The 27,621-nt window shown below is 35.5% G+C and overlaps 1 protein-coding gene across 1 annotated transcript in view; it reads right to left on the minus strand.

Moving 5' to 3' along the window:
• Positions 1 to 27,621, minus strand: part of LOC149805113 (uncharacterized) — a 309,737-nt gene that overhangs the window by 107,612 nt on the left and 174,504 nt on the right. The window contains exons 10-12 of the mRNA XM_089933619.1: positions 20,309 to 20,417; positions 14,197 to 14,244; positions 7,126 to 7,191 (exon numbers count right to left, since the gene is read on the minus strand). Of these exons, the coding sequence (XP_089789745.1) occupies positions 7,126 to 7,191; positions 14,197 to 14,244; positions 20,309 to 20,417 (223 nt within the window). The remainder of the gene's footprint in view (positions 1 to 7,125; positions 7,192 to 14,196; positions 14,245 to 20,308; positions 20,418 to 27,621) is intronic.

Below are 27,621 nucleotides of genomic sequence, written 5' to 3' on the forward strand. Positions count from 1 at the left end.
TATACTTCATAAAGCAAATTATTACACGAATGTAGAAAAAAGATTCATGCAGATACAAGTAAATAACTTCAGCAAAGCATTATATACAAATTACATGGAATTGTCACACTACCTTTGCTTTCAACGTTCCTCCCTCTAATCGGCAAATTAGTTCGTCGGTTCCTTTCGACAATAGTCCTCTCTGGACAACCGTTCTTTTTTCTTCATGAGAATTTCTTGCAAATCTCCGGAGCCTACTCTGGTTTTTCACGTAGAAAAGCTTAGACTGATTAGAATTTCCGATGTGACAATTTTAAAAGCTAGAAAATTTTGTGTGGGAAACATGCCCCTTATTCAACGTAACCAATCAGAATCAAATATCTCTGCCACCTTTTTCCAGAGGTGCCAAAGTCAGGATCAGCTTGACCTGGTAGTTTGAGTAACAGAGTTTCTGCGATTTCTCAACTGTGACAGTTTTACCATGAAAAATGAAGTTTTCCTTGTCCCAAATAGTCTGTCTGGCTACTGTATAAACAAATGTTTAATTAGGAACAAAATTCTCCTTCTAAAGGACATTACCGTACACGGTAGTATGGCGATATGATACGCACTTGTCTCCATAAATCTAATTAATGGTTCTCTGGTCTCAACTAATGCATTCTTAGATCGACAGAAATTTGCCACTTCACATACAATATATCATTCCACATCGAGAATATTGTTTTTCTATAATAATGGTACAGAAAATCAGGAAAGATTACTGAAATTTAAAAAAACAGCAGCTGGAGTTATTCTTGATACTGATTAATATGCACCATCTACAAATCTGAAGTGGACTCCATTTCAGCAGAGAACTCAGTTTCAAAATGGCTTACTAGTCTATAAATCCTTAATTAAGTACTATTACTCTTACTATTACTCTTGACAACATTGTTATATCATTTACTCACCTATAATGTTTTAAACATATTTGCTACTACCATTTGTATGAATCCTGTCTGTACTCATCTTGAAAGTTTTGTGGATATTTTTATTTTAGCAGTAGATCAATTTTTTAGATTTTAATAGCATATGTTGTCTAAAGACACTTCATCTTGTAAAAACTGCATTTATATATATATATATATATATATATATATATATATATATATATATATATATATATATATATATATATATATATATATATATATATATATATATATAATCTCACTATAATGTGGTAGTTGGGAGCCATAGAACCCAACCAAAAGACTGAACTGTGTTATAAGCAACCAGGTCAGTTAGCTGAAGAAAATTATGCATGTACCCAAACAAAATTGCGGGGAGAGGGTGTAGTTAATAAATGCGGGCGGTAAAATATGTGCTTCATCAGCACAGTTACCATCTTAAATTGATGCATATTAAATGAGAAATACACCTTTAGTGAAAACAGAGGACATATATAATAGTTTACTTTATTTAGAGAACCATGAATTGGTACATATACGTGAATCCCATTTATATATAAATGTCTAATGTATAGCATGAATAGTATCAAGACTGTGTACTCACCTGCAAACCTCATCATATACATTGAATCCACAATACAGTCAAACCCGGTTATCTCGATTACGTCGGGGGTGTAAAAAAATCGTCGACATAACCGGGTCCCGAGATATCCGGGTTCATAAAAACCGGTAATTTTAAAAATGTCCTTGAGCATTACTCCTGTCTCTTGCTGGTGTTTACTGGAATCCCCTCCCACTGCATGTTACAATAAAATAAACAAAACGCTTAATTGATAATAAAATGAAATGAACTAACCTGGTGTTGTTATCATTTATTCCTTTTTTATCATCATAAGTAATTTATTAAAGAAAAAATATATCTATGAACTCCTTATATCACATGTAGCGTATGCATCCATTACTGTAGTGTGCATCACTTATGTCAGATAACACACGACGCATTTTTATAATTGATGTGAATATTGAAAAACAAATCATGTTTGGTTGTACTCAGAGGTTTGAATATGTTATCAGATTGAAAAATGGATCAAAGAAAATCACAAACGAGAGAGTGAGAGAGAAACATCCACCGATTGCTTTCAGGCACCCGCCATTCACGCATAACGCGGTGTTAGGTGCAAAATAACCAAGATTGTATTATATCCAGGTTAATATATGACAGTATCTCGCAGATAAAGATCAATAAATGTTTTTGAAAATACATGTACATGTACATGTACATTGACTGTGAGTGCAAATGACACTCCTTTCGCTAGCATGGGTTACAAAGAGTATTTATTAAAGCAAGTTAATGTTGAGTAGACTACTTACCCCGCAGGCATCAATGCGAGTTTGTATCAATTATGATTCCAGATGGCAAATAAATAGATGCGCGGGTGGTGAATAAACACATCTGGTAGCGAGCAGTAAACTAATTCTTTGAACTTACCGGCAGGATATCAAATACAAAGGTTATTTTATTGCAAAGCAAACCGACCCTGGAAACTGACTTTTGATTCTTTCAAGTGTGCCGATTCTTATTTTCTTTTCTGTTTTTCTTTTTGCCGACTTGGGTTCCCCTTTACTGGTATTCACAGGAATTTTGAAAATAAATTAAAACAATGGAAGCCAATTTTTCTGCCAGACCTAAATAAGATATATTACAAATAAGAAAACAAAACAAAATTAAGAAGACCTCAAGCATGAGAACTAAATTATGGGGCCTCGACTGCCATTGTATAGAAGCCAAGTGCCTGAGATTATCCATTCGCGTGCATATATACGAGCATATATATAGGGTGATATTCTGCCTAGAAATATATCTGTTCTGTTTATTTTCTGTTGACAAGTACATGTACAGTATATGCTGTTTCATGAGAGAGAAAAAAATGTTCCAAAAGAGAAAGCTTTCAAACCAAAACATTGAACTGAAGTATGAAATTTTGCTACAACTTGAAAAAGGCGAAAAGTGTGCTGATTTGGCAAACAAGTACAACATTCCATCAAACACTATTTCAGGCTGGAAGAAAAATGCTGATAAAATCAAAACTACTTATGAACTTGGACAATTTGGTCCTGATAGAAAGAAAATGCATTCCGCAAAGTTCGATGATGTCGACGAGGCAACACTAAAATGGTTTAAAAACGTCCGTGCCGAAAATATCCCAGTAGATGGCCCTCGTATCCAGCAACAGGCTGAGAAATTTGCAAAAGACTTGGGACACGAAACATGGAAAGCATCACATGGCTGGTTAGATCGTTTCAAACAGCGCAATAATATATGTTTTAAAACCGTGTGTGGAGAGAGTGCATCTGTTTCAGATGTGGCTGTTAAGGAATGGCATAAAGAAGTTTTGCCAAAAATCTTAGACAAGTTCAAGCCATGCGATATATACAATGCTGATGAAACGGGGCTATTTTGGCAATGTCTGCCTAACAAGACGATGGATTTCAAAGGAAACAAATGCCATGGAGGAAAAAAATCCAAAGAGAGAGTAACTTTGCTTTTGGCCGGAAATATGGATGGAAGTGACAAGATCAAGCCATTAATAATAGGAAAATCAGAAAATCCAAGATGCTTCAAAAACCTGAATAGGTCTTCTCTCCCCGTTGACTATAAAAGCCAGTCAAATAGCTGGATGACAGGTGATATCTTTACCAGCTGGTTACGCAAGTTAGATCGCCACTTACAGTTTGAAAAACGAAAGATCGCATTGATAATAGACAACTGCCGTGCTCACCCACGTGTAGAAGGGTTACAAGCAATCACAGTGTATTTTCTTCCTCCCAATGCTACCAGTAAGCTTCAGCCACTCGACCAAGGAATAATTCAGGCTTTTAAAATCCATTATCGGAAAGCTTTAGTTTGCAATTATTTGCTTGCAGTTGAGGAAAAGCGATCCTATAAACCAACTCTGCTAGACGCCATCATGTATGCCCGTGCAGCTTGGAACAGTGTATCGCCGAAAACCATTCAAAACTGCTGGTTCCATTGTATTTTTCCGGAAATTTCTGATGAAGAATTTCACCAGCAGTGTTTAATTGCACAAGAAATTAAAGAGCCTCAATCAGAAATAGGTCTTGAAGCGATGGCTGATGAGATTGCGGACTCCATAGGCATTGCTCGGGACGAATTTTCTAATTATGTTCACGTGGATGATGATGCCAATGCCTATGGTGAACTTACTGATGAGGAAATAATCCAATCGGTGACAACGAAGCAGATACAATCATGCAAGCAAGATGATGATGATGATGATGATGATCAGCCTATCACTATCCCAAGCTACAGTGAAATGGCTGAATGCATTAAAAAAATGAAATTGTTTGTGGCAAGTGTCGACGGTGCCGAGCATATGTATGAAAACGTAAGTGCTTTTGAATCGTTCGTTACAAATCAGCACCAGAGTAAACAAAAGCAGACTGATATTACTTCATATTTTCTACAAAAATAATGTAGTGCACATTATGATATGTTTATGTACTTGTGTGTTTTATAGATGTATAGATTCAAAATGAAAAAAGTATTCATTTTTTTATTCATATATAGTATGCGTTTATTGTACATGTACGTGTAGGTAATTTTACCGTATATTTTTGTATTTCCACTACATTATGTTCAGTTTATAATTCCTAGATATTTTGAAAATATTGCTGACATGTTTGGCTATTTTGTCATAAAATGCTATACAATAAATCGTCATGATATTACGTGCATATGGAGCAATTTCATGACCTGAATATTCAGCCGATCAGCACTTTTCCGTCTGCACATTGATTATTAATGTGTACATGTACATAATATTTCATTACTTGTATCTCCTTGATTGTTGTTTCTTGTATACATGTACTTCGGAACATAATTCATATCTGAAATGTACCTTAAGAAATAAAAGGGAAATGATAAAATACACATGTAGCTGACATCTAAGATTCTGCGTTTTCGTAAAATAAAGTTACATTGTAATTTGTACACACTCTTGTCTTTGTGAATCCTTGAATATTTTATGTAGTGAACATGATATATTCTTAATAAACTAATCGATTAAGCTACTCTTACGAACCAAAAATAGAAAGAATATGAAATAAACATGTGACTACTGCTGTAACGGACCAAAATTGTGCCTGAAAATCGATTGCTTTTGCTGACTATTTCTTGTACAATTTCTGTGAGATTGACGTTAAAAAGTTGCATTTCGTCGAATTAAGCGGGTCCACATGTTACTTCGGACCGAAACTTATGCCCGACATAACCGGGTTATCAACTTAACAGAGGTCGAGATAAGCGGGTAAAAAATAGCATAACAAAGAAGAATTTTTTCGGGACCGGACCAAAACGCTCGACATAAGCGGGTTGTCGAGATAACCGAGGTCGAGATAAGTGGGTTTGACTGTACAAGTGATTACATCGAAAATATGTACACACACAGCTTTAAAATATTCAATAATTTTGTCACAGGTCATATTCGTCTGAATTACGTGGAAAAATATAGCACAATCACGTAATGAATGATGAAGCATATTTACTTTTCAGTACGTCCCAAGTCGGTAAAAGGACAGCTTTGGAGAACCAAACAAATGCCCATTTGTTACTGCGGCAGCAATATCAAATAATAATATTGCATGATTCAGACTGATTTTTTTTCTCCCTACATTTGCTGAGTACGTTTTCATAACAACTGGTGCTGCAAAGGTAATCTGTTTCCTTTGAAATTTCAGCAAACTATTTTATCTGGGTACATTTTTAAAAAGGAATTGGCCATCGCTTGGATTGGAGGGCCATGCCTATTGAATAAACCAATAAGTAAGATGTAGTTTTTATTTTTTTAAACGTTTTTTTTTTTACATTTGTGGTAGCAGCATGATGCTGCCTTCCACGCATATGTCTGAAAATTAACAAAGGGTCAGTGGACGATAGAGACGCAGATGTTCTGGTTTGATGACAGGGATTATTACAGAAAATGTCAGTGTTCTGAACAATTTAATTCTGAGTGAAAAGAAGAATAATTTTACTTACCATCCACATATAATTGTCAGTCTTTGTAAATATATTAATTACTAGTGAGCGACCAAAAATCCGATGAAAGATAGATTACAAATAAGCGGATATTTCACAACATACAGTACTCATGCTATATGTCATGATAAGCGGATTATGATATAACAATGCACTGTTTAGATGGTTTTTCAGTATGGACAAAGAATTTGTTTATGTAACAATAGATAAATTTCAGTGCATTTTATATCCAGTTTGCAGCTTCCTTTCATGGGGCCTCTGAATTTCTGCACTCCTAACCAATGGTTGTATATTAAAGTTTAAACAGTGAACAACGTCACCAATATAAAAAAAATCGTCACATGGTTCGTTTTGCCGGTATGTTTTGCCAGCAATAAGGAAAAACAATCCAAGTTTGCAACATTGGCGAAGACCTACGTGATCTCAGAATAAACTTTTTAAGCATTATTTTTCGTACTTTTAAAAAGAAAAAAAAAATACTTTTTCGTGTACGAGAAAAATACATACAAAATTTCAGGAGCCACACCACGATCATCTTGTATTATTCATACACGATCTCTTCCCCAAAATGATAATAATGTTTTTACGGTTTTTTTTTTACTTTTAAGAAAGAATTTTTTTTGTGTATAAGAAAAATACATGTGTATGAAATTTTGGGAGCCATACCACAATCGTGTTATATCTGAATTCGTGTTATAATGGAGTGTGCTATAGCAGGGTCACACTGTATATACTGTGTATATATATATATATACAAATACAAATGGGGGTCCTGAGTGGCTGAGTGGTCTAAAACATTCACCGTTCCAGCTGACTGCCATCTCACTTCTGAGTGGGTTCGAGTCTCAGGTTCAGCTAATGTGGGCATATGAGAATGCTTGTCAGTAGTTTCTCATGGGTCAGTAGCTCTTCCTGGGGTTTTCCAGGGTTCTTCCTCCACCAGTTATACTGACCACCATGTATAGCCTATATTGTGCTGACAAATGGTATTAAACCCTACAACAACAACAACAACAACAACAAATGCAAATGTAATTGTAGAAGGCCTCATGGAAGATTGGTCAGTTGAGCAAATGAGCTTCTTTACATAAAGTCATTATTATTATTATTATTATTATTATTATCATCAGTTTGGCTTACCAGATAGGGATCCAAGGGAGAAGGTCCATAGTGAATGTCCTTGGGACTGTATGCAGCAGCTCTAACCTGTAAAAATAAAGCCACAACAAAATCAAGTTCAAAATATTGCACCACTAGACCAGTGTGTGTGTTTGTGTGTGTGTGTGTATTCAGTGAAAGCTGTCCATGCATACACTTAAGCATAATGGACACTCTCAAAATGGTTCCAATTTCCCATTCTTTTTCCTATACAATATTATTATCTAATTCCTTCCGAAATGTGACTCCTGTATATAATGAACAGCATGTAAAAAATTTTTTACCAATTCCAAAATCTCATTAAATTCTGACTTAAAAAATACAGTCCATGCTCATCATGAAATAACTCATAAATTAAAAGCTTGTATCTTTTCAATGTACATGCAAACATGTTAAAGGCAACTGTTTAAATTATCCCCAATGAATATAATCTATTGCTATTGTTGATCAAAGCCACTCAGTCATGCACTTTCTCCATTTAATTATATCAACACTCCTGCACTCATGCTAATAGCTTAAGCTATTTCTTAATTAGTCTAACTCCTATCACTGCTGCAATATACTGAAGTCAAATTCAGTGCAGTGACATCAGGAAAGCTGTAGATCAAATCATACAGACTGGATCTAGTCCCCATGTATACTGCATATCCATTTTAAATACAATAAAATAAAGCACTAAGCAGAGTAGCTTGTTTCCCATCATCAGCTATGTCCTCAGAATCAGTGTATTTTAATTTATACACATTTGTTAGATATAAATAGCAACATTCTGTCAGGGCCATGGTCGTGGAAGAAAAAAATAACTAAATTTTCCATGGAATGTAACCTTTGTCATAGCTCATGTGCAAGCATGTGTCTTTGGTGTGCTGGGTAATATGTCACAAAAGCAATATAAACACTGTAATGATGCCATAAAAAAATATTGTAAAGGTGGAAATATATCCAATTTAGGCTCATGATTACATCACTAACATACATCACTAATATATTCTGTAAAATTTTGGATAATAAGTCAATAAACATATGGGGAAAGTGCTAGTAAGAACACATATAAGATGTAAAATTTGCACTATAGATATATTCTGTTATGAGTGTGACTATTTATCTATGAACCATGTTCTGTGTCTGCCCTTTCTTTCAAATTATCTTCATTTTGTTAACTGTCTGTAATAGTTTGCTAAAACGGATGACTATGAACAGCAAAAATTTATTAATAGTTGTATAATAATGTGCATCACTTCTGTGTGTGTGTGTTGTGTGTGTGTGTGTGTGGTTTGGATTTTTAATGCTGCTTTAAAAAAAAATTCAGTCATACTGCTACGATGTCTGCAGTGTGGCAGTTTATAGTGATGTCTAGCATGGGGGCATCATGCCGCAAACATGTAGTATGATGTCCCACCCAGTCACATTATCCTGACACCAGGCCAACCAGTCCTAACACTAACCTCTTAATGCTGAGCACCAAGCAAGGCAGTTGTTAGTACCATTTTTATGTCTTTGGTATGACTCAGCCGGGGATCGAACCCACGACCTCTGCATCCGGGGTGGATGCTGTAACCACTAGGCCATAGGAGTGGTCTACATCACTTCTGATAAGTACAATAAGTACAATAAAAATACACACACAGAACCATCATTAACTTCACAAATAATCAAATGCAATTATTTTCCAAGTTTTAAGATGGATGGATGGATGGATGGATGGATGGATGGGTTGGTGGGTGGGTAGACAGGTAGGTAGGTAGGTAGGTAGACAGACAGACAGACAGACAGACAGACAGATAGATAGATAGATAGATAGATAGATAGATAGATAGATAGATAGATAGATGATAGATAGAATTTTGCATAAGACATTGTAAAATATAGCAATTTTAAAGTGATTTTGCACTGCATTAAATATCTGCCATGTTTAAGGATGATATTACTGGAGTGCATCTGATTCTGACTTGATTGATTATTACTGAGGTCCTGTGTGGTAACTATGTCAGGTGAAACTGGAAAGGGGCTGAAGAGTGAGTTTTGATTATCGAAATTGCCAAGGGTAGAAATGTTGCATTAGCTGCATTTGTATTTGTTGAAATATTTGTCATAAGTTGAAACTTGCAGACATATGTATAAGGAGGGGACCAGGAAATACAGAATTTTCCAAACCCTGGAGGGGCATGTGTTAATCATGGTGATTAAATAAACTTGAGATCTGATTGGGTAGTTACTGTCTTGGGGTGTGTTTCCCTGGCAAAGTCTTGTGTTTAAAATTGGCTTACACTGCCGAATCAGTCCGTCCAGTCTTTGTGCAAGGTGAAAAGCTCTTAACTCGGGGGTCGGGGGGGGGGAGACCCTCATAAAAGTTCTCCATCAGATGTGTAGTTCAGAGTCTATGACAGACGCATAACCATGGGTGTAAGGAGACAGTTCTGCTAAAGGGAAAAGAGAGCAAAACTTTCATGCTAATAGGTTCTGCCTTAATTTCATGATTTTTCTTTGATATGAGTCTGAAGATAAGGGTTTGAACTGATTTTGTCTTAAATCATATACGAGTCATGTCTGCTAAGAATTAATCATTTTATGAGGTTGGTGGGATCCTTTTTTGCAGAGGAATTGTTAGTTAGTAATAATGTGTTATAAACTGAATTTTATTTGATTTATTAGTTTAACTAGGATGTGAAGTCCTTTAACCTATGACTTGGCTGTACAGTGTATTAGCATTTGAGCAGTTTTGTGGGGCTTCAAAATAGAGATCAATAGTTCACACTGCAGGGGCCTAATTGTCATTAAGAGAAGGTAAAATACACTCTCGATCAATTAATAAGGTAACTAGTTCTATTGGAGAAATACATTCATTTAACCTATGCTATGTTAATTGTCTATAGAAAGAGAGAAGCTTGAGTGTATGTAAACAAATAAGTCATTGTTTGCACTGGATGTAAGCTTATGACCTTCAGGCAACTGGCAGTGGAGTGTCCATTGTGAAAGGTTAGAGAGGTTATTCTGAGTGTAAAGAAGAGTGGAATGTATGTCCTTTTCAGAAATGAAGTAACGGATGAAGAATTAGACCACATCTATTTTAACAGGAAATAGCTTCCATGCCTAAAAATAAGAGATTGAATGACCAATATAAGAGACTGAATGATCAAGACAGGCCACTAAAGGTAATGGGTTACAAGAGGGAACTCGAGAGGGTTCCCATTCAAGTTGTCACCTGCCAATTAGTTATGCAGATTCTGGAGAGTGGACAGCAGACAGTTATTAGGTTATGAAAGACATGACAGACAATTACAGTTCAAAATGCTCACTTGATTTCATGATGAATTTTGCTGCTAAGTGCTTTAATAACTTTGTATTAAATGATTTATTTCTTTTCTTTCTTTTCTGGTTGAGGTACATCCTGCAATTGGTCCTGCATAATTTTATTTTGTTTTATCCAATGGAATAAATTGATGTATTCTGATTAAAGGGTTTGTCTTGTTCTATTCAATACTGATCATCCTCTAAAAGCACTGATAACCACTAAAGCACAATGGTTTGTGTGTGTGTGTGTGTGTCTGTATGTGTACACATGTACATACGTTCATGCATGTGTATGTACATGTGTGAGTGCTTGTGTAAAACCAGCAAGAAATAATTTAAAATTACAGACTGAAGTTTTACTTGTACTTGTGTAAATGTCATACAGGTCATTGATGGTCATTTCAGTCATTTTTCAAATTTAATTCTACAAACCTTTAACTGGCAATTATTCACTTTATTTGGACCATTATACATACATATTCCTTTGCAAGGTCATTGTTTACATACCCCCAGAAGTACATATGTTGAAATCAATGTTAAAGTATGTGGACATTTTAGACGTGATGAAACTAAAGGTCCAGTACAATCTGTATTGAATGTCAAACTCTAGGATGTCACAGTGAAATCTAAGCATGTTGATAAACAAATCTGTACTACCTTATGTTGTGACGATTAGACTCAACATGCTCATTTCTTGACCAAATCTAGTACCCAGTCACCATTGCAAAACTCCATAGTGATCACTAATTTTCATCAGGAAGTTGCTTTATGACAGCTAAGGTGCAGAGAATTCAATAATCCAGATTTTGGTTGAACAAAATTAGTACATTGTATTGTATTTGAAAACAACAATTTATATTTAAGATAAGCAAATATGCATAATGACCTGTAATACTTTTACTTTAATCAGAAACAGTGTTCACAAACCATACACAAAGACGGACTAAAAAAATGTCTTTCACCTTTACTAATCAGAGTACAGGAATGGTTTTTCAGTGCAAATTTTCATGGTGCTGACTGTTCATTAGTATTTATTACAAAAATAGTAGAGAAGTAAGAGATTACAGTGGACCCTTATTATTAGGTACCTCACTGTAACACAGGTATAGACATGGGTCCTTTCAGTATAACATGGTCCCTGATATAACATGGATATAGTCATGGATCCTTTCAGTATAACATGATCCCTGATAAAGACCAGATATAGTCAAGGATCCTTTCAATATAAAATGGTCCATGATATAACATGGGTATAGTCATGGATCCTTGCAGTATAACATGGTCCATGATATATCACAGGTACAGTCATGGATCGTAATATACCAGTGGTTCCCAACCTCCAGGTCATAACCCAAATCATAGTTGCAAGGATGTTCTGGAGAGTTGTGGAGGGTCACCAGTTTTTTTTTGTTGAGGTTGGCAAAACTGACCAAAATGTGAAAATGGGGTCATGTAGCAATTTTTAGAGTCACAGCCCAAAAACGGTTTGGAACGACTGCAATATACTGTTTGAATTCTATTTTTCTATTGACTACTACATGGTATATAATAAGATTGCCAATATCAATCTACACTTGTATGGCTCCACTGATCATTGTTATACACTGGGTATGATTGTATAATAAAGAAATCACTAATATATCACTTTTTTCACTGAAGAGATAATTTTACCAATAGAAAATTAATTTATTCTGTATAAAAGTTAATCTAAATTCTTTCAAACTTCCACAATTCTTAAAAATAAAAAGCTATAGACATTAAATCTGTTTAAAATTTAGTGAGTGGTTGTGGTCCTACAGTCTACTACCTTGTGACTTAATTAAGGTAAAAATAATTGAATGAATACCTAATTAAACAAGAAGTTAAACTTTCTTTTCATTACAGAAATCAAAAGGAATTCCAAGGAATATGTTGTGAAAACATTCTATAATTATTTATGATGTTTAGGATTATATCATGAAACTTTTATAGTTTAAAGAAAGGTTGCTTTCCTGAAAGTAAATACCCTGAATATATTGCACAAAGTTAAATACCCTGAATATATTGCATGCATACAGTAAATACCCTGAATATACTGCATAATGTGATACTGCATGCATAAAGTAAATACCCTGAATATACTGCATACACACAGTAAATACCCTGAATATACTGCATGCACACAGTAAATACCCTGAATATACTGCATAATGTGACACTGCATGCATAAAGTAAATACCCTGAATATACTGCATGCACACAGTAAATACCCTGAATATACTGCATAATGTGATACTGCATGCATAAAGTAAATACCCTGAATATACTGCATGCACACAGTAAATACCCTGAATATACTGCATGCACACAGTAAATACCCTGAATATACTGCATAATGTGATACTGCATGCATAAAGTAAATACCCTGAATATACTGCATGCGCACAGTAAATACCCTGAATATACTGCATAATGTGATACCGCATGCATAAAGTAAATACCCAGAATATACTGCACAAAGTTAAATACGCTGAATATAGTGCATGCATACAGTAAATACCCTGAATATACTGCATGCGCACAGTAAATACCCTGAATATACTGCATAATGTGATACTGCATGCATAAAGTAAATACCCTGAATATACTGCATGTGCACAGTAAATACCCTGAATATACTGCATAATGTGATACCGCATGCATAAAGTAAATACCCAGAATATACTGCACAGAGTTAAATACCCTGAATATACTGCATGCATACAGTAAATACCATAAACAGACTGCATGCACACAGTAAATACTCCAAATATACTGCATAATGTGATACCTCATGCATAAAGTAAATACCCAGAATATACTGCACAGAGTTAAATACCCTGAATATACTGCATGCATACAGTAAATACCATAAACAGACTGCATGCACACAGTAAATACCCTGAATGTACTGCATAATGTGATACTGCATACATAAAGTTGTTGTTGTTGTAGGGTTTAATGCCATTTTTCAGCACACGATAGACTATACATGGCGGCCAGTATTAATGGTGAAGAAAGAACCCGGGAAAAACCCAGAAAGAACCACCGACCCACGAAAAGCTACTGGCAAGTTTTCTCACATACCCACATTGGCTGAATCTGAGACTTGAACCGATGCAGACAGAGGTGAGATGGCAGTGATCTGTAACGGAGAGCGCTTTAGACCACTCGGCCACTCAGGGCCCCTCATACATAAAGTAAATACCCAGAATACATGGCATGCATAGAGCAAATATCCTGAATATACTGCATGTACACAGTAAATACCATGAACATACTGTATGTACACAGTAAATACCATGAATATACTGCATGTACACAGTAAATATCCTGAATATACTGCATGTACACAGTAAATATCCTGAATATACTGCATGTACACAGTAAATATCCTGAATATACTGCATGTACACAGTAAATACCATGAATATACTGCATGTACACATTAAATACCTTGAATATACTGCATGTACACAGTAAATACCATGAATATACTGTACATATGCAGTAAATATCCTGAATATACTGCATGTACACAGTAAATATCCTGAATATACTGCATGTACACAGTAAATACCATGAATATACTGCATAATATAAATACTCTGAATATACTGCATGCATACAGTAAATACCCTGAATATACTGCATGCATACAGTAAATACCCTGAATATAATGCATGCATCATTCTTTATAGGAAAGAATTCAATTATAAAAAAAAGTTTTAATTTGATACTCACAGATATGGGAGAAGTTTCTCTAGTGTAATTCTTCAACTGTTCTGCATCCTGAAAAATTCAAATACTGACTGAAAACTACTGACACTTAACTCTCTGAAAACTGAAAACCTAATTTAGTATACACAATTTAAATCATCCAAAATGTTTTCAGTTGTAAGTGCTGCTACTACGAAAATCAAACGCTCAAATATGGAATTTTTCATGCCAAAAACTGTCAAATTAGACAAAAAACCCTACTATGATAGCATTATATCTAAATTACATATCTGTACTACTTTATCTTCTGTTCACTGATATTTCAGCACTTTTTTTAGTGATACATGTAATTACATTTTATATTCTTTTCATGATCATGGGTCCATTTTAGATTTTTTTAAGGTTCAGTCATAAACAAGATCTACCTAGTAATAGTGAGGGCTATCAATGGCATATCACACAAGGAAACATAAGTCATTTTGGAGATTTTAAAGAAAATCAGCATTGGAAGTATGACCAAACATGTCATATCCTGGAACGTATGCACCAGTAACACCAAGAACAACATTAAGTGCTCCATTTAAGTGAATTCAATACTGATCTAACCATATCCCCTCCATCAACCCAGTCAAACTGCTTATGATTTCTAATATATAAGCATATCAATTCTGTTGATACAAGATGCCAGCTGGTTTCAAAAACCTCATTTCACATGAAAACTTAAGTTTTCCATTCATTGTAAGAAAACTATGCAACTATTACATAACCTTCATTAATTCTTGTTACTATTTGTTACAGCCCTCCCTCATTATAAGACCCTTCATTTTAACACCATTCCTGCTGTAAGTATGGTCATGGATCGAATTTCATTATGAATTAGTGAAATTATATATATATATATATATATATATATATATATATATATATATATATATATATATATATATATATATATATATACACACACACACACACACAGCATTATAAAGATGGAATACTGTATGCGAAAAACAAGTGTTTCTGGCATCTCACCATTGTCTGTGCATTGGTAAACTACTGACTTGCAAAAACTTGAAGACAGAATCCTAACATTGTTGACAACAACAATGTCAATAACAAAAAAGTAACTATGTGTCTGATCATGCTAATACAGGTGCAACATTAGGAATCATCATTTATGTCTTGCCAAGTTCAAATGTCACAACAATGGGCTTTACATTGAGGCTAAAAAATCATCCCTAGTATTTTGGCAAATTTTTTATTTTTGCAAAGCTGTGTGATCATTATAATCCAGAACATACAGACTCAGCCTAAAATAAAGCCAGATCTTTCAGACATCTGATCAAAAAACTTTATGAATGTAGGCTTTGTACTTTTAGGTTGGTGAGTACAGTACATAAAATGCAGTTTTGTAAGACAGATTGTCTGTTAGACAGATGCTCAGTTTTCTGCTGCTGCAATTGCTGCACATGCTTCAATATGTTTATCGTTAACATACACTCAGCTGCTTACAGTGTAGATCACCATAATACAAACTCAGCTGCTGAAAGTGTAGATCACCATAATATAAACTCAGCTGCTGAAAGTGTAGATCACCATAATACAAACTCAGCTGCTGAAAGTGTAGATCACCATAATATACACTCAGCTGCTGAAAGTGTAGATCACCATAATATAAACTCAGCTGCTTACAGTGTAGATCACCATAATACAAACTCAGCTGCTGAAAGTGTAGATCACCATAATATAAACTCAGCTGCTTACAGTGTATATCACCATAATATACACTCAGCTGCTGAAAGTGTAGATCACCATAATATACACTCAGCTGCTGAAAGTGTAGATCACCATAATATAAACTCAGCTGCTGAAAATGTATTTCACCATAATATAAACTCAGCTGCTGAAAGTGTAGATCACCATAATATAAACTCAGCTGCTGAAAGTGTAGATCACCATAATATAAACTCAGCTGCTGAAAGTGCAGATCACCATAATATACACTCAGCTGCTTACAGTGTAGATCACCATAATATACACTCAGCTGCTTACAGTGAAGATCACCATAACATAAACTCAGCTGCTAAAAGTGTTTTTCACCATAATATACACTCAGCTCCTTACAGTGTTCAGCAGATGAGGGTCTATGCTGTTTGTTCTATTTATTCATTTGAATTCTGCAGAACCCCATCTGCCAGCACAATATATGATAGCAAATCTGAGTATGTGCCATTTACAATCCAGTCAAAAATGAGAATTTACTTTTTCAAAGCAATCCAAAATCACTTAGAAATGTATAGGCTGTGCATTTTTATTTATCTTTTTTCCCACAACACTTATTTGAAGAAAGGATTATTACAAAGAAGAGTATGGGAAAATACTGTCACTAATTGTTTATATAATTATAGCTGAATAAGTATTACAAATTAATCAAATCTGCACATGCTGAAGATCACAGACTCATCTTATAAAAAAATTTAAAATGCATGCTAGTGAATTTATAACAAGAGTTATTTGATTTCACATTTGTTTTCTGGAACAGAAAAATTTCACAGCTGATCTGCAGCTGGTTCAAAATTGCTAAATTTTCCATGGGTCTAGTATACTTTTTAATGACCTCATTGTCACAACCAGTTCATTTACATCAAATATCTCTTGGAGTTCATAGCACTAGTATACATCTAGGTAAAATATCTCTTGGAGTTCATATGACTAGTATACACCTAGGTAAAATATCTCTTGGAGTTCATAGCACAAGTATACACCTAGGTAAAATATCTCTTGCAGTTCATATGACTAGTATACACCTAGGTAAAATATCTCTTGCAGTTCATAGCACAAGTATACACCTAGGTAAAATATCTCTTGCAGTTCATAGCACAAGTATACACCTAGGTAAAATATCTCTTGGAGTTCATAGCACAAGTATACACCTAGGTAAAAGATCTCTGCCAAACAGATCTTGTAATCAGAGTATAAGTCAAACTTCTGAGACAAAACTGCTGGCCAAGCAATAGTACAATATAGTTTAACTTTGTATAAATGCATACTATCACATCAGTTATCTATTAAATTTGTATCTAAATGTGATTAACAGTTTACCTACACGGTCTTTAAAAATTACACTAGGATATCTAGTATCTGCTATTCCCAGTTAACATTCAGGAAGACTTTGAAAAGGTATTTTTTCAGAACTTTTTTCAGCAATACACATTAGGCATCATTTTGGGATCAGTCAGTCATGGAAGTATCAAAATTGGAACATTTTGAAATGTTTCCATCATTATGTCACAGACCTGAGACAGCTCACCTAGTACAGCATCAGACCACCATCTCCAAAATTGAGGAGGTTTTCATCATATCTCATAAACAAGCCTCTTTATAAGTTCAGTCTTGAAAAGGTACATATCAAGATACTTATGGGAAATAATCCACCTTCTTTTTGTTATATAGGTCATGACCATTGGTTTTTTTATAAAAACTTAAGTTTTCTTTCTTAACCAAGAAAAATTTCAGCTAGTAACAAGTATAACCTACCATACATATTCATGTATAAGTCAAGCCAAACTGCAAACAACATAGGTCTATTTTGTTTGTTTTACTCCTAACAAACTGCAGAGACCTAGATCTGACAGCACATAAATATGATGGCAGATCTGGATCTCTGCTGTTTGCAGATGGACTTGACTTAAAAGTGAGTAAAGACTGTATACTGGTTGAAGATATGGCTTATAGGGTGGTTAAAATCTAAGCCAACCAGACGCCACATCATGTCATTCAGAAACATGTCATGTAATCAAACTTGTGGGAGATCCTTAAGAATAGAAGCTTCCATGCTTATGTAAATAAAATGAATAAAGGTAACAAGGTCTGCCACTCATAAAAGATCACTTATTCTTAATAAAAAGCTCACAAATCAAAATCTGTTTTAAATGTCCTTTTTTGATAATGATCACAGCCATCACATGCTATGTCGCCTCATAAATATGTGCAGTTATCATCTATAATTGAGCTCATCAAAAATCTTTATGGGACTTATTAAGGGTTTGTCAAAATATAGTCAGGAATAGAGGAGACTCATGGATAACAAAAAGCAATTGCTGAAAAACAATGGAAACACAACATAGAAGATATGGTGGATGCAGTAACATGGAAACACAACATAGAAGATATGGTGGATGCAGTAACATGGAAACACAACATAGAAGATATGGTGGATGCAGTAACATGGAAACACAACATAGAAGATATGGTGGATGCTGTAACATGGAAACACAACATAGAAGATATGGTGGATACAGTAACATGGAAACACAACATAGAAGATATGGTGGATACAGTAACATGCTAAAAGTGCACATGGTCCAGTTCTTATTAATATAAAGCTGCATAACAAACTGAAAGCCAATAATAATCATGGGATTTACTACAAGGGAAAGAAAGCCAATAATAATCATGGGATTTACTACAAGGGAAAGAAAGCCAGTAATAATCATGGGATTTACTACAAGGGAAAGAAAGCCAGTAATAATCATGGGATTTACTACAAGGGAAAGAAAGCCAGTAATAATCATGGGATTTACTACAAGGGAAAGAAAGCCAGTAATAATCATGGGATTTACTACAAGGGAAAGAAAGCCAATAATAATCATGGGATTTACTACAAGGGAAAGAAAGCCAGTAATAATCATGGGATTTACTACAAGGGAAAGAAAGCCAGTAATAATCATGGGATTTACTACAAGGGAAAGAAAGCCAGTAATAATCATGGGATTTACTACAAGGGAAAGAAAGCCAGTAATAATCATGGGATTTACTACAAGGGAAAGAAAGCCAATAATAATCATGGGATTTACTACAAGGGAAAGAAAGCCAGTAATAATCATGGGATTTACTACAAGGGAAAGAAAGCCAATAATAATCATGGGATTTACTACAAGGGAAAGAAAGCCAGTAATAATCATGGGATTTACTACAAGGGAAAGAAAGCCAGTAATAATCATGGGATTTACTACAAGGGAAAGAAAGCCAATACTAATCATGGGATTTACTACAAGAGAAAGAAAGCCAGTAATAATCAAAGAATTTACTACATGGAAAAAAAAAGAGGATGTATCTTAAAATCGGAGGCTGTAACTCTGCTAAATGAATGTATTACTGACCTTGATATCAAACCCAGCCAATGGCTCACTGATATTTAGCTGCATAGCAAATTTGGTTGAAATCCAAAAATAATTAGGGTAGTTATGGTGTGCAGAATCAAACTAAGATTGACAAAAGGAAACAAGGAAGGATGGATGGAAATGCCAAGGTTAATCTCCTCACTTTTCAATTAAAAAATACACAGTACCATTTATCTACCATATCTGCTTTTGTATCAATTGCGCTCAACTGCAAACAGCACAGACCCAGATTTGCCACTGCATATACAAGCAGCTCAGGGTCTATAATGTCCAATCAATTGATTTCAAGCAAACAGTACAAACCCCAAGATCCAGGTCAACTCTGTTCACAAGCTGGAGCCCATGAAACGTTATTACACACATTTAATCTTATATGGTTGAACTTAGCACTCACCATTAAGAGGTTAGTGCAAGGACTGGTTGGCCTGGTGTCAGAATAATGTAACTGGGTGAGACATGATGCTACATGTCTGCTGCATGATGCCCCAGTGCTAGACATCACTTTAAACTGTCACACTGCAGGCAACATAGCAATATGACTAAAATTGTTAAAGCTATGTTAAAAATTCAAATCACACACACACATAAACACTTACATGGTTCATATGGTGTTGGATATAGGCGTTCAACCCATAAATCCATATCACACATTAAGACTAGCCCTATTTAGGTTTCAATGACATCTGTGTACTGGTATTCTTCAATACACCAAATTAAATTGCTATAAATTCCAATTTGCTTTCAATTTCATTCAGACTGTATAAAATATTTTGAAAGCATACATGTATGGGCATCTATAATACATATAAAACCATATTCATTTTGTTCTGAGTTGGGAGAAAGAACTTGTTTGACATGGCACATGAATACATATCAACCTGATATCCCTATGTGATATCAAATTCATTCTTTTTACCAACTTGGAAGAAACATCATGTTGTTGTGTGTATTACTGAGACAAGTCCTTTGATCTGTTTCTTGAGACTGGAGATCTCATTCACAATTTCATTAGCCTTTCTAGCTGAAGCATCATGAGACTGAACCAGGGGAATCTCAAATGATCTGAAAGGAGAAAAAGTTATCAGGATTTTAATCATGGAAACAATCCACAGAACAATCTGATATAAAACAAGAATATCCATAACATTACATTATGCACAGACCACTTACTTATAAGGTACATGTATATATAATTGAAGGGCATGTCTAACTCAGAACAGCACTGCCACAGAAAAAAAACACCTTTCTTTATTTGGCCTTTAAAGAAGTCTAATACACGATATGTAACTTACCTGTATTTCTTTCATATTTCAGACAACTATTCTACAGGTTTTATGCCACTGTGTTTATTTAAAATCATTGCAGGACTGTTTCCCTTGTATGTTTTATGGTGATCTTGACCTCTGAACATGTGGCCCTTGGTCAAAAGCTGTCCACATTGCCCAAAATGCTAGCTATCAATAAGGTTTGGTCAAGGTATATAGTAAAGAACAGAACATATTGTGGAAACTACTGGTACTGTTTTCTTATTTGATTCAGATTGACCTTCAACTTTGATCTTTTAAGCTCCAAATCAATATGGATTCTGTTTACTCAAAGTTCTAGTCATCCAAAATGTTTGGAAAAGGTATAAAGCACAGTACTAAAGTTACTGTTTGAAAATATTTTCCTTCTTTGAGTTTATATGATCTGATCTTTTACATTTATTTTAAAAATCAAGATGTTTTTCCAATCATTAAAATCAAGCATTCCACAAAAATGGGTCAAGATACAAGGTCTATCACTAAAGCTGAAGTGCAGAAACTAATTTACTTCTTTGAGTACAATAGCAATGACCTTGCCCTTTTACCTTTGGGGCAAAAAAGGTTTCTTTGTCATTCTAAGTGCAAGATGCATAACTGAGAATAAACATTATTGTCTGGATACCAATTTTCTATTTTGTTTGGTCAAGGTACATGTTAAACTAAAAACAAACAGAAACATCGTGGCATCATACCCTCTGCATGAAGATAAGGCTTTTGTGTAGACCCCCTGCCCTCCCCTGAAAAACACAAAATGCACATGTGACACAGGTTGCATAAGATAGGTGACCTTGACTATGCCATTTGATTCTGCAACCAAAATTACAAGCAACCTAACTCTATCCTAAGGTTATGACAAAATTATTCATGTTTATTCATTATTTGTACATAATCATTGTCTGAAAGGCACTGACATGTACAGTAGGTGATATATTCACTCTGACCTCCAGAACCATCATCATTCATTCCAGGTATAGTTTTCATTAGTTAGCTATATTCAGTTACCCTAACCTTTCCATGCATAATCTAATGTCAACAACCATCTCTGTTTTCTACCTTGAAAAACTTGCATAACAATTAAATTCCTCCAAACATTATGCGGAATACATAAAACCTGCAATCAAACAGTATTTTTACATTGTAACATTATGATTTTGCAGATAACCCATAACCCGGTCTTGATATGTAACTTCTGAGAAAAAATTGAGAGAACCATTTATTCATGAAAAAGCTACATACAAATCCATGGTATTACAGGCAAACTCTTGCTCCAGCAAAAGACCTAACAACAGCATAAGTTAGCAAGGTCAAATGACAAGTCCAGATCTGCAACCACTTCCACATTGGACAGGGCATTAAGCAAGGTGTCAAACTATCCCCTACCCTCTACAAGTGCTCCAAAAAGAAAAACTTACTCTATACAATCCAACTTAATACTATGGAAGCATCAATGAGACCACCTTAATAGGATCACCCACAGTAGTCAACAACACGGTAAAACGTGCTAACATTCCACTAGATCTGCAAATCTTGCTGCAAGCAATCTACAACTTCTCCTGTGATGATCACTTCCCAATCAGTTCATTAGAGAACAATACCTTGATCTCCAACGGCCTTAAAAGAGGTGTAGCACAATTCTGGAACATGTAAGTAACAAAGACTGAGGAATCCAAATACACAACCCACCTCAATATCTCCAGGAAAGTCGATATCTATCTATCTATCTATCTATCTATCTATCTATATATATATATATATATATATATATATATATATATATATATATATATATATATATATATATATATATATATCTGTGTGTGTGTGTGTGTGTGAAGTGGCAAATTTTATGTCGATCTAACAAGAATACATTAGTTGAGACCAGAGAACCATTGATTAGATTTATTGAGACAGGCACGTATCGCATCGCCATACTACCGTGTACGGTAATGTCCTTTAGAGGGAGAATTTTGTTCCTATTTAAGCATTCGTTTATACAGCAGCCAGGCGGACTACTAGGGACAAAGAAAACTTCATTTTTCATGGTAAAGCTGTCACAGTTGAGAAATCGCAGAAACTCTGTTACTCAAACTACCAGGTCAAGCTGACCCTGACTTTGGCGCCTCTGGAAAAAGGCGGCAGAGATATTTGATTCTGATTGGTTACGTTAAATAAGGGGCGTGTTTCCCACACAAAATTTTCTAAGGATTTTAAAATCGCCACATCGGTAATTCTAATCAGTCTAAGCTTTTCCTATAAGTGGAAACCCAAAAAGTAGGACTCCTTGGGATTTGCAAGAAATTCCTCGTAAAAAGAATTGTTGTCCAAAGGGGACTATTGTCGAAAGGAACCGACGAACTAATTTACCGATTAGAGGGAGGAACGTTGAAAGCAAAGGTCGTGTGACAATTCCATGTAATTTGTTGATGCCATATATAATTCTTTGCTGAAGTTATTTACTTGTATTTGCATGAATCTTTTTTCTACATTCGTGTAATAATTTGCTTTATGAAGTATAACTGTGATGAGTATATGCATAGGAAGTCTTACATTAATCTTCTTTAGGTAAGTTTGACGAATTGTTTGAATTTGTCGTCTTGTTTACATAAGAATTATGTTCTAAGAATTTAATACATTACATTAGTTAATTTGATTACGAGAATCCGTGTGAATTCGCCGAATTTAAAAGATTTCACGTATGATTAAGAATAAGTGTGTATTGACTGAAATGATCTAGTAATTGATTGATGTGATGTATCCTATTTATTCGCTGTGTAAAGTGAGGCTGACTCAGAACCCCAGGCCTCGCGTATGTGTTAATGTATAAGGTCAAGGCGTAACGAATTAGCCATTTGACTAACTAGGGTCATTATAGGACATGTGGAGTCGATTGATGGCCTTAGCATCTGTTTAGCACTGATAGTGAAATCTGATAACGAGGGAGAATAATGAAGAATTAACTGTTTCAGAAATAACGGGAAATTTAGGTTGTCTCTGTTTATATTTATTTAAAAGGGAGAAAATAGCTCCTGAGACGTATAATCCCGAGACGTATAATCCTGTGACGCAATCCTGCGACGTATTAATGAAACGTATTCTGAGAGTATCCTGAGACGGATGGTTGAAAGTATCACCCTGAGATCCAAGGGTGTGAACAGCTGAACAGCTACAGTGGAAACAGAACAGACTGGGGACGAGCAGGTTATGAAATCGTACATAACGTTGACTTCGATTGTTCACTCGATCCTATGATGAACTAAATCTATCAGTAAACAGATCGGCTATTTTATTTAAATCTATTTGCGTTTTCTTTGCATTTTCGGTGAAAGTTTAAATTTCTAAAAGCAGAGTATATTCCTGATGTAATGAATTTTCACAGTGTTTTTATGTAATTGATTAAATTGTTTGTTTACATTTACGGGGGCTCGTGTTGGTTTGTTCTGTATACCTGCTCAGATTTCTATCTATTTCACTTATACGTTTCACCACTTATATTTATATTTACTCGAACCGGGCAATAACATCGAGGGCGGTCAACCCCTAGATAACGAAAACCAAATTTGGCGGGACAATTCTCCTCCCCCCATTACAATATATATATATATATATATATATATATATATATATATATATATATATATATATATATATATATATATATATATGACGGATACAGAAAGGGACAAGAGCGATGTCTATCAAGAAAGCAGACCTACATGGAAAGAATGCGGTGAACACAATCCTATTTTATATGTATCGCTTCTGCTCATGTCCACAAGCTGTCTACAGCTTAGAAGTGACAGAGACCTCTACAGCAGACCTAGGAATGCTGATAAGGTCTGAGCAAAATATTCTTCATCAGAATCAGTATAAGCGCAACCCCCAAAGTCGAGATGAAGGTTCTGAAACTTGTCGGCAACATTACCAAACAGCTGTAATCAGCAGTGTTTGAGACGAAACACGTGCATTTGGCATTAAAAGATGAGGGTAGAAGCAAATGGTTGACCTACATAAGTAAACCCTACCACAATATGTACCCCCTTCAGCCTTCGACCTAACTGATAACCACCCCACCCACCCTCTGCAAGCAATGCCGGAAAATATGGTTAAGGGGGTAGTTAACTCATACAAGAACAGGACATGTGTGAAAGTAATCAGACCACCATCCAGATACCACCACAACCCTTTACTGCATGCATACCATTTATCGACATCCACCTCAACCTACCCATAAGCAGTAGAAAAAGCATCCGTCAAATGTATGGTTCTAACAGTCTCCTACATACTGCAAACCAATAGATACAATTCAATCAACGCTGTCCCCTTCATCCCCCGACCCCCATAGGACAAGCACAAGACAGAAAGCACTTCTTTCTCATATGCCCCGCCCTACAGTCTAAACGTGATAAACTCCATAAAAATGTATTCAGTTTTATCGGGATGATGCAGCTGGTATCCTTATATACAATAGTGAACTCATGACGCAGTGTATATTATATATTGCATTGCTCTATCAAAATCATTTTGAATTCAGCAATGATCAAATCTAGGATACAATGTTTCCACAGAATGCTCATTTACGACCTTCACCATATAAAAATGAGGCTTCTAACTTCTAACAAATCCGCCACTAAGTAAGAACAATGTGGTGTCGTTTTACTATTCCTGCAACACTTCCAATAATGTAAATATTTCTAGGGTCGATGAATATCCCCATCATCTTTCATGGCATCGCAATCATTCGTCCTAATGACGAGGAACGGGTCAACATTTTACATACATTTGTAATTAATAGATTTATTTTATCGGACTATATATGAATTGGTCGGGATCGTATTCGGGTAGAAATCATAACATATCCTTGCACCATCAAGGTACTTCTCAAGACCACCATCAAGTTATGTCAGTCATGTACATACATATATATTTATTAAATAATCGGACCACGTTTATTCTGTGGTGCTCCAATAAAGTGCTGAAGGGAGTGGTTGGAAGTGGTTTAGACTGCAACAACAACGATAGGTACCGCATTCGATGGCGGATGTTCATAAACAGAATCTAGTCGAAATCACCAAACAGCTACTAGCCAAATAAGACACATAAAAGGTTTGAATGAGACTGTCACAGACTGGATGTACCCGATCCAAGAAAGAAAAAAAAAAAAAAAAAAAGAACAATAAAAAACTGAACTGCAGAAAGAGAGCAGAGAAAACAAATAGTTCGACCTAGTCGGTCTGTCAAGTGAGTTTTTATATGCATTATTATTCTTCGATGCAAAAAACCTGGTCCAAGTACCTGTACCTGATTCTTTTACGTACCGGCGGCATAAAAATCCGCCGTCCTTAGTAACGGACCAGAGGCGTAGCGGGGGGGGGGGGGGCAGGGGGGTACATATGTCCCCGGGCGCCAAGGTACAGGGGCGCCAAAATGAGGCTTACAACGTTACATTATAATAAGTAAACAAGGGTAATATTCAAAAATGTGATTAAACGGGGAGGGGGCTGGGGCGCCAATTTTATAGTTCGTCCCCGGGCGCAAAATATCATAGCTACGCCTCTGTTACGGACTTGATACTGGAGCTCAGCTCTGATATAGACAGACTATATGAAAACCGCCATGCAATCTGCAAGTGCAGTTCTCCAGTTTATAAACAACATATTGAAAAGAGAATACAAAATAATTTGATAGTGTGAATGTGTGTGTGTTTTATCGTAGCTTTGAACAACTGGTGCCATATCGCTACGATGTCTGCAGCGTGACAATTTATAGTGATGTCTAGCACTGAGGCATCATGTCCCACCCAGTCATATTATCCCAACACCAGGCCGATCAGTCCCAACACTGACCTCTAATTGGTGAGCGCACATCGAGGCAGCTGCTAATGCCATTTTTATTAGTTTTTTGTATGACTCGGCAGGGGTTCGAATCAGCGACCTCCCGCATCTGAGGCATCTGAGGCGGAAGCTCAAACCACTTAGCCACCAGAACGGTCAATAATTTGATAATAAGAAAGTGCGTGGAAGTGTATGGGGAGAACGGCGCACTAATATACAGAACGTTTCAAATACATCTCACACATCAGTTCCAAAAGAAATTATATGTATCAATGCTAGTTTGATCTGTTGATTGTCAAAGGGAAATATTCTCTTGAAATCAAGCTTGCACAGGTAAGAATATTCTTGTAAAGTTATGGATATAAACAGGTCCAGTCCGTTTACCTTTGCCACCGTGAAAAGGGATCATTCATTTCTTTTTTAAACATTTATTTCTGTTTTAGACCTCTAACTCCCGAATTGAGAAATATGGGTAAGATATTTAAATAAAAAAAACATTGTCTAGGTAGTTACACTGAAAAACTCTCTCTCTCTTTTCAATAAAGGACAGTGGAAAGAAAGTCTTTTTATGACATGATTCCTCACATTGCTGGCTAGGCACCCGTTACTAATACTGTGGTAGAAACGACGTCATTTTACCCGCAGTAATACTGTCTAATCTTTCGAAGCTGATTTTATTTTTTATTTAAAATGGGTTGATTATCTGCCTGGTTTCCTAACAGAGAAAACATCTCGACAATATCATCACTAAATCTAGAAGCACCGGAAAATAAATCATCTAACTCCGTTAGTGTCATATTCTTGGCAACACCGTGAAACAGTGCAAAAGCTGAGGCATGTACTATTTATGTATCTAGTAATTGTTTCACGTGCACTGTTCGCTGGACAATACAAGATCCTTGGGAGCAACAGCACAAGACATTCTTGTTTCTTGCACACTCTTTCTTGTACAGAAAAGCGTCGACTAGCCAATCGGAAAAAAAAAACTAGTAACACACTTTTTAAAATTGTATCCTTATTACTTTGGTGTCCAAGGGAAGTTAAATGTCCCGATGATTGTTATTACTAATTTGAACGATTTAAATGTTGATACAAGGTGGCCCTTGAGAAGCGAAGGAAATGAACAACCTT

This window comes from Sinohyriopsis cumingii, chromosome 2 (assembly GCF_028554795.1).
Source record: "Sinohyriopsis cumingii isolate HCF-2022 chromosome 2, ASM2855479v2, whole genome shotgun sequence".
In the NCBI taxonomy this organism is placed as follows: Eukaryota; Metazoa; Mollusca; class Bivalvia; order Unionida; family Unionidae; genus Sinohyriopsis; species Sinohyriopsis cumingii.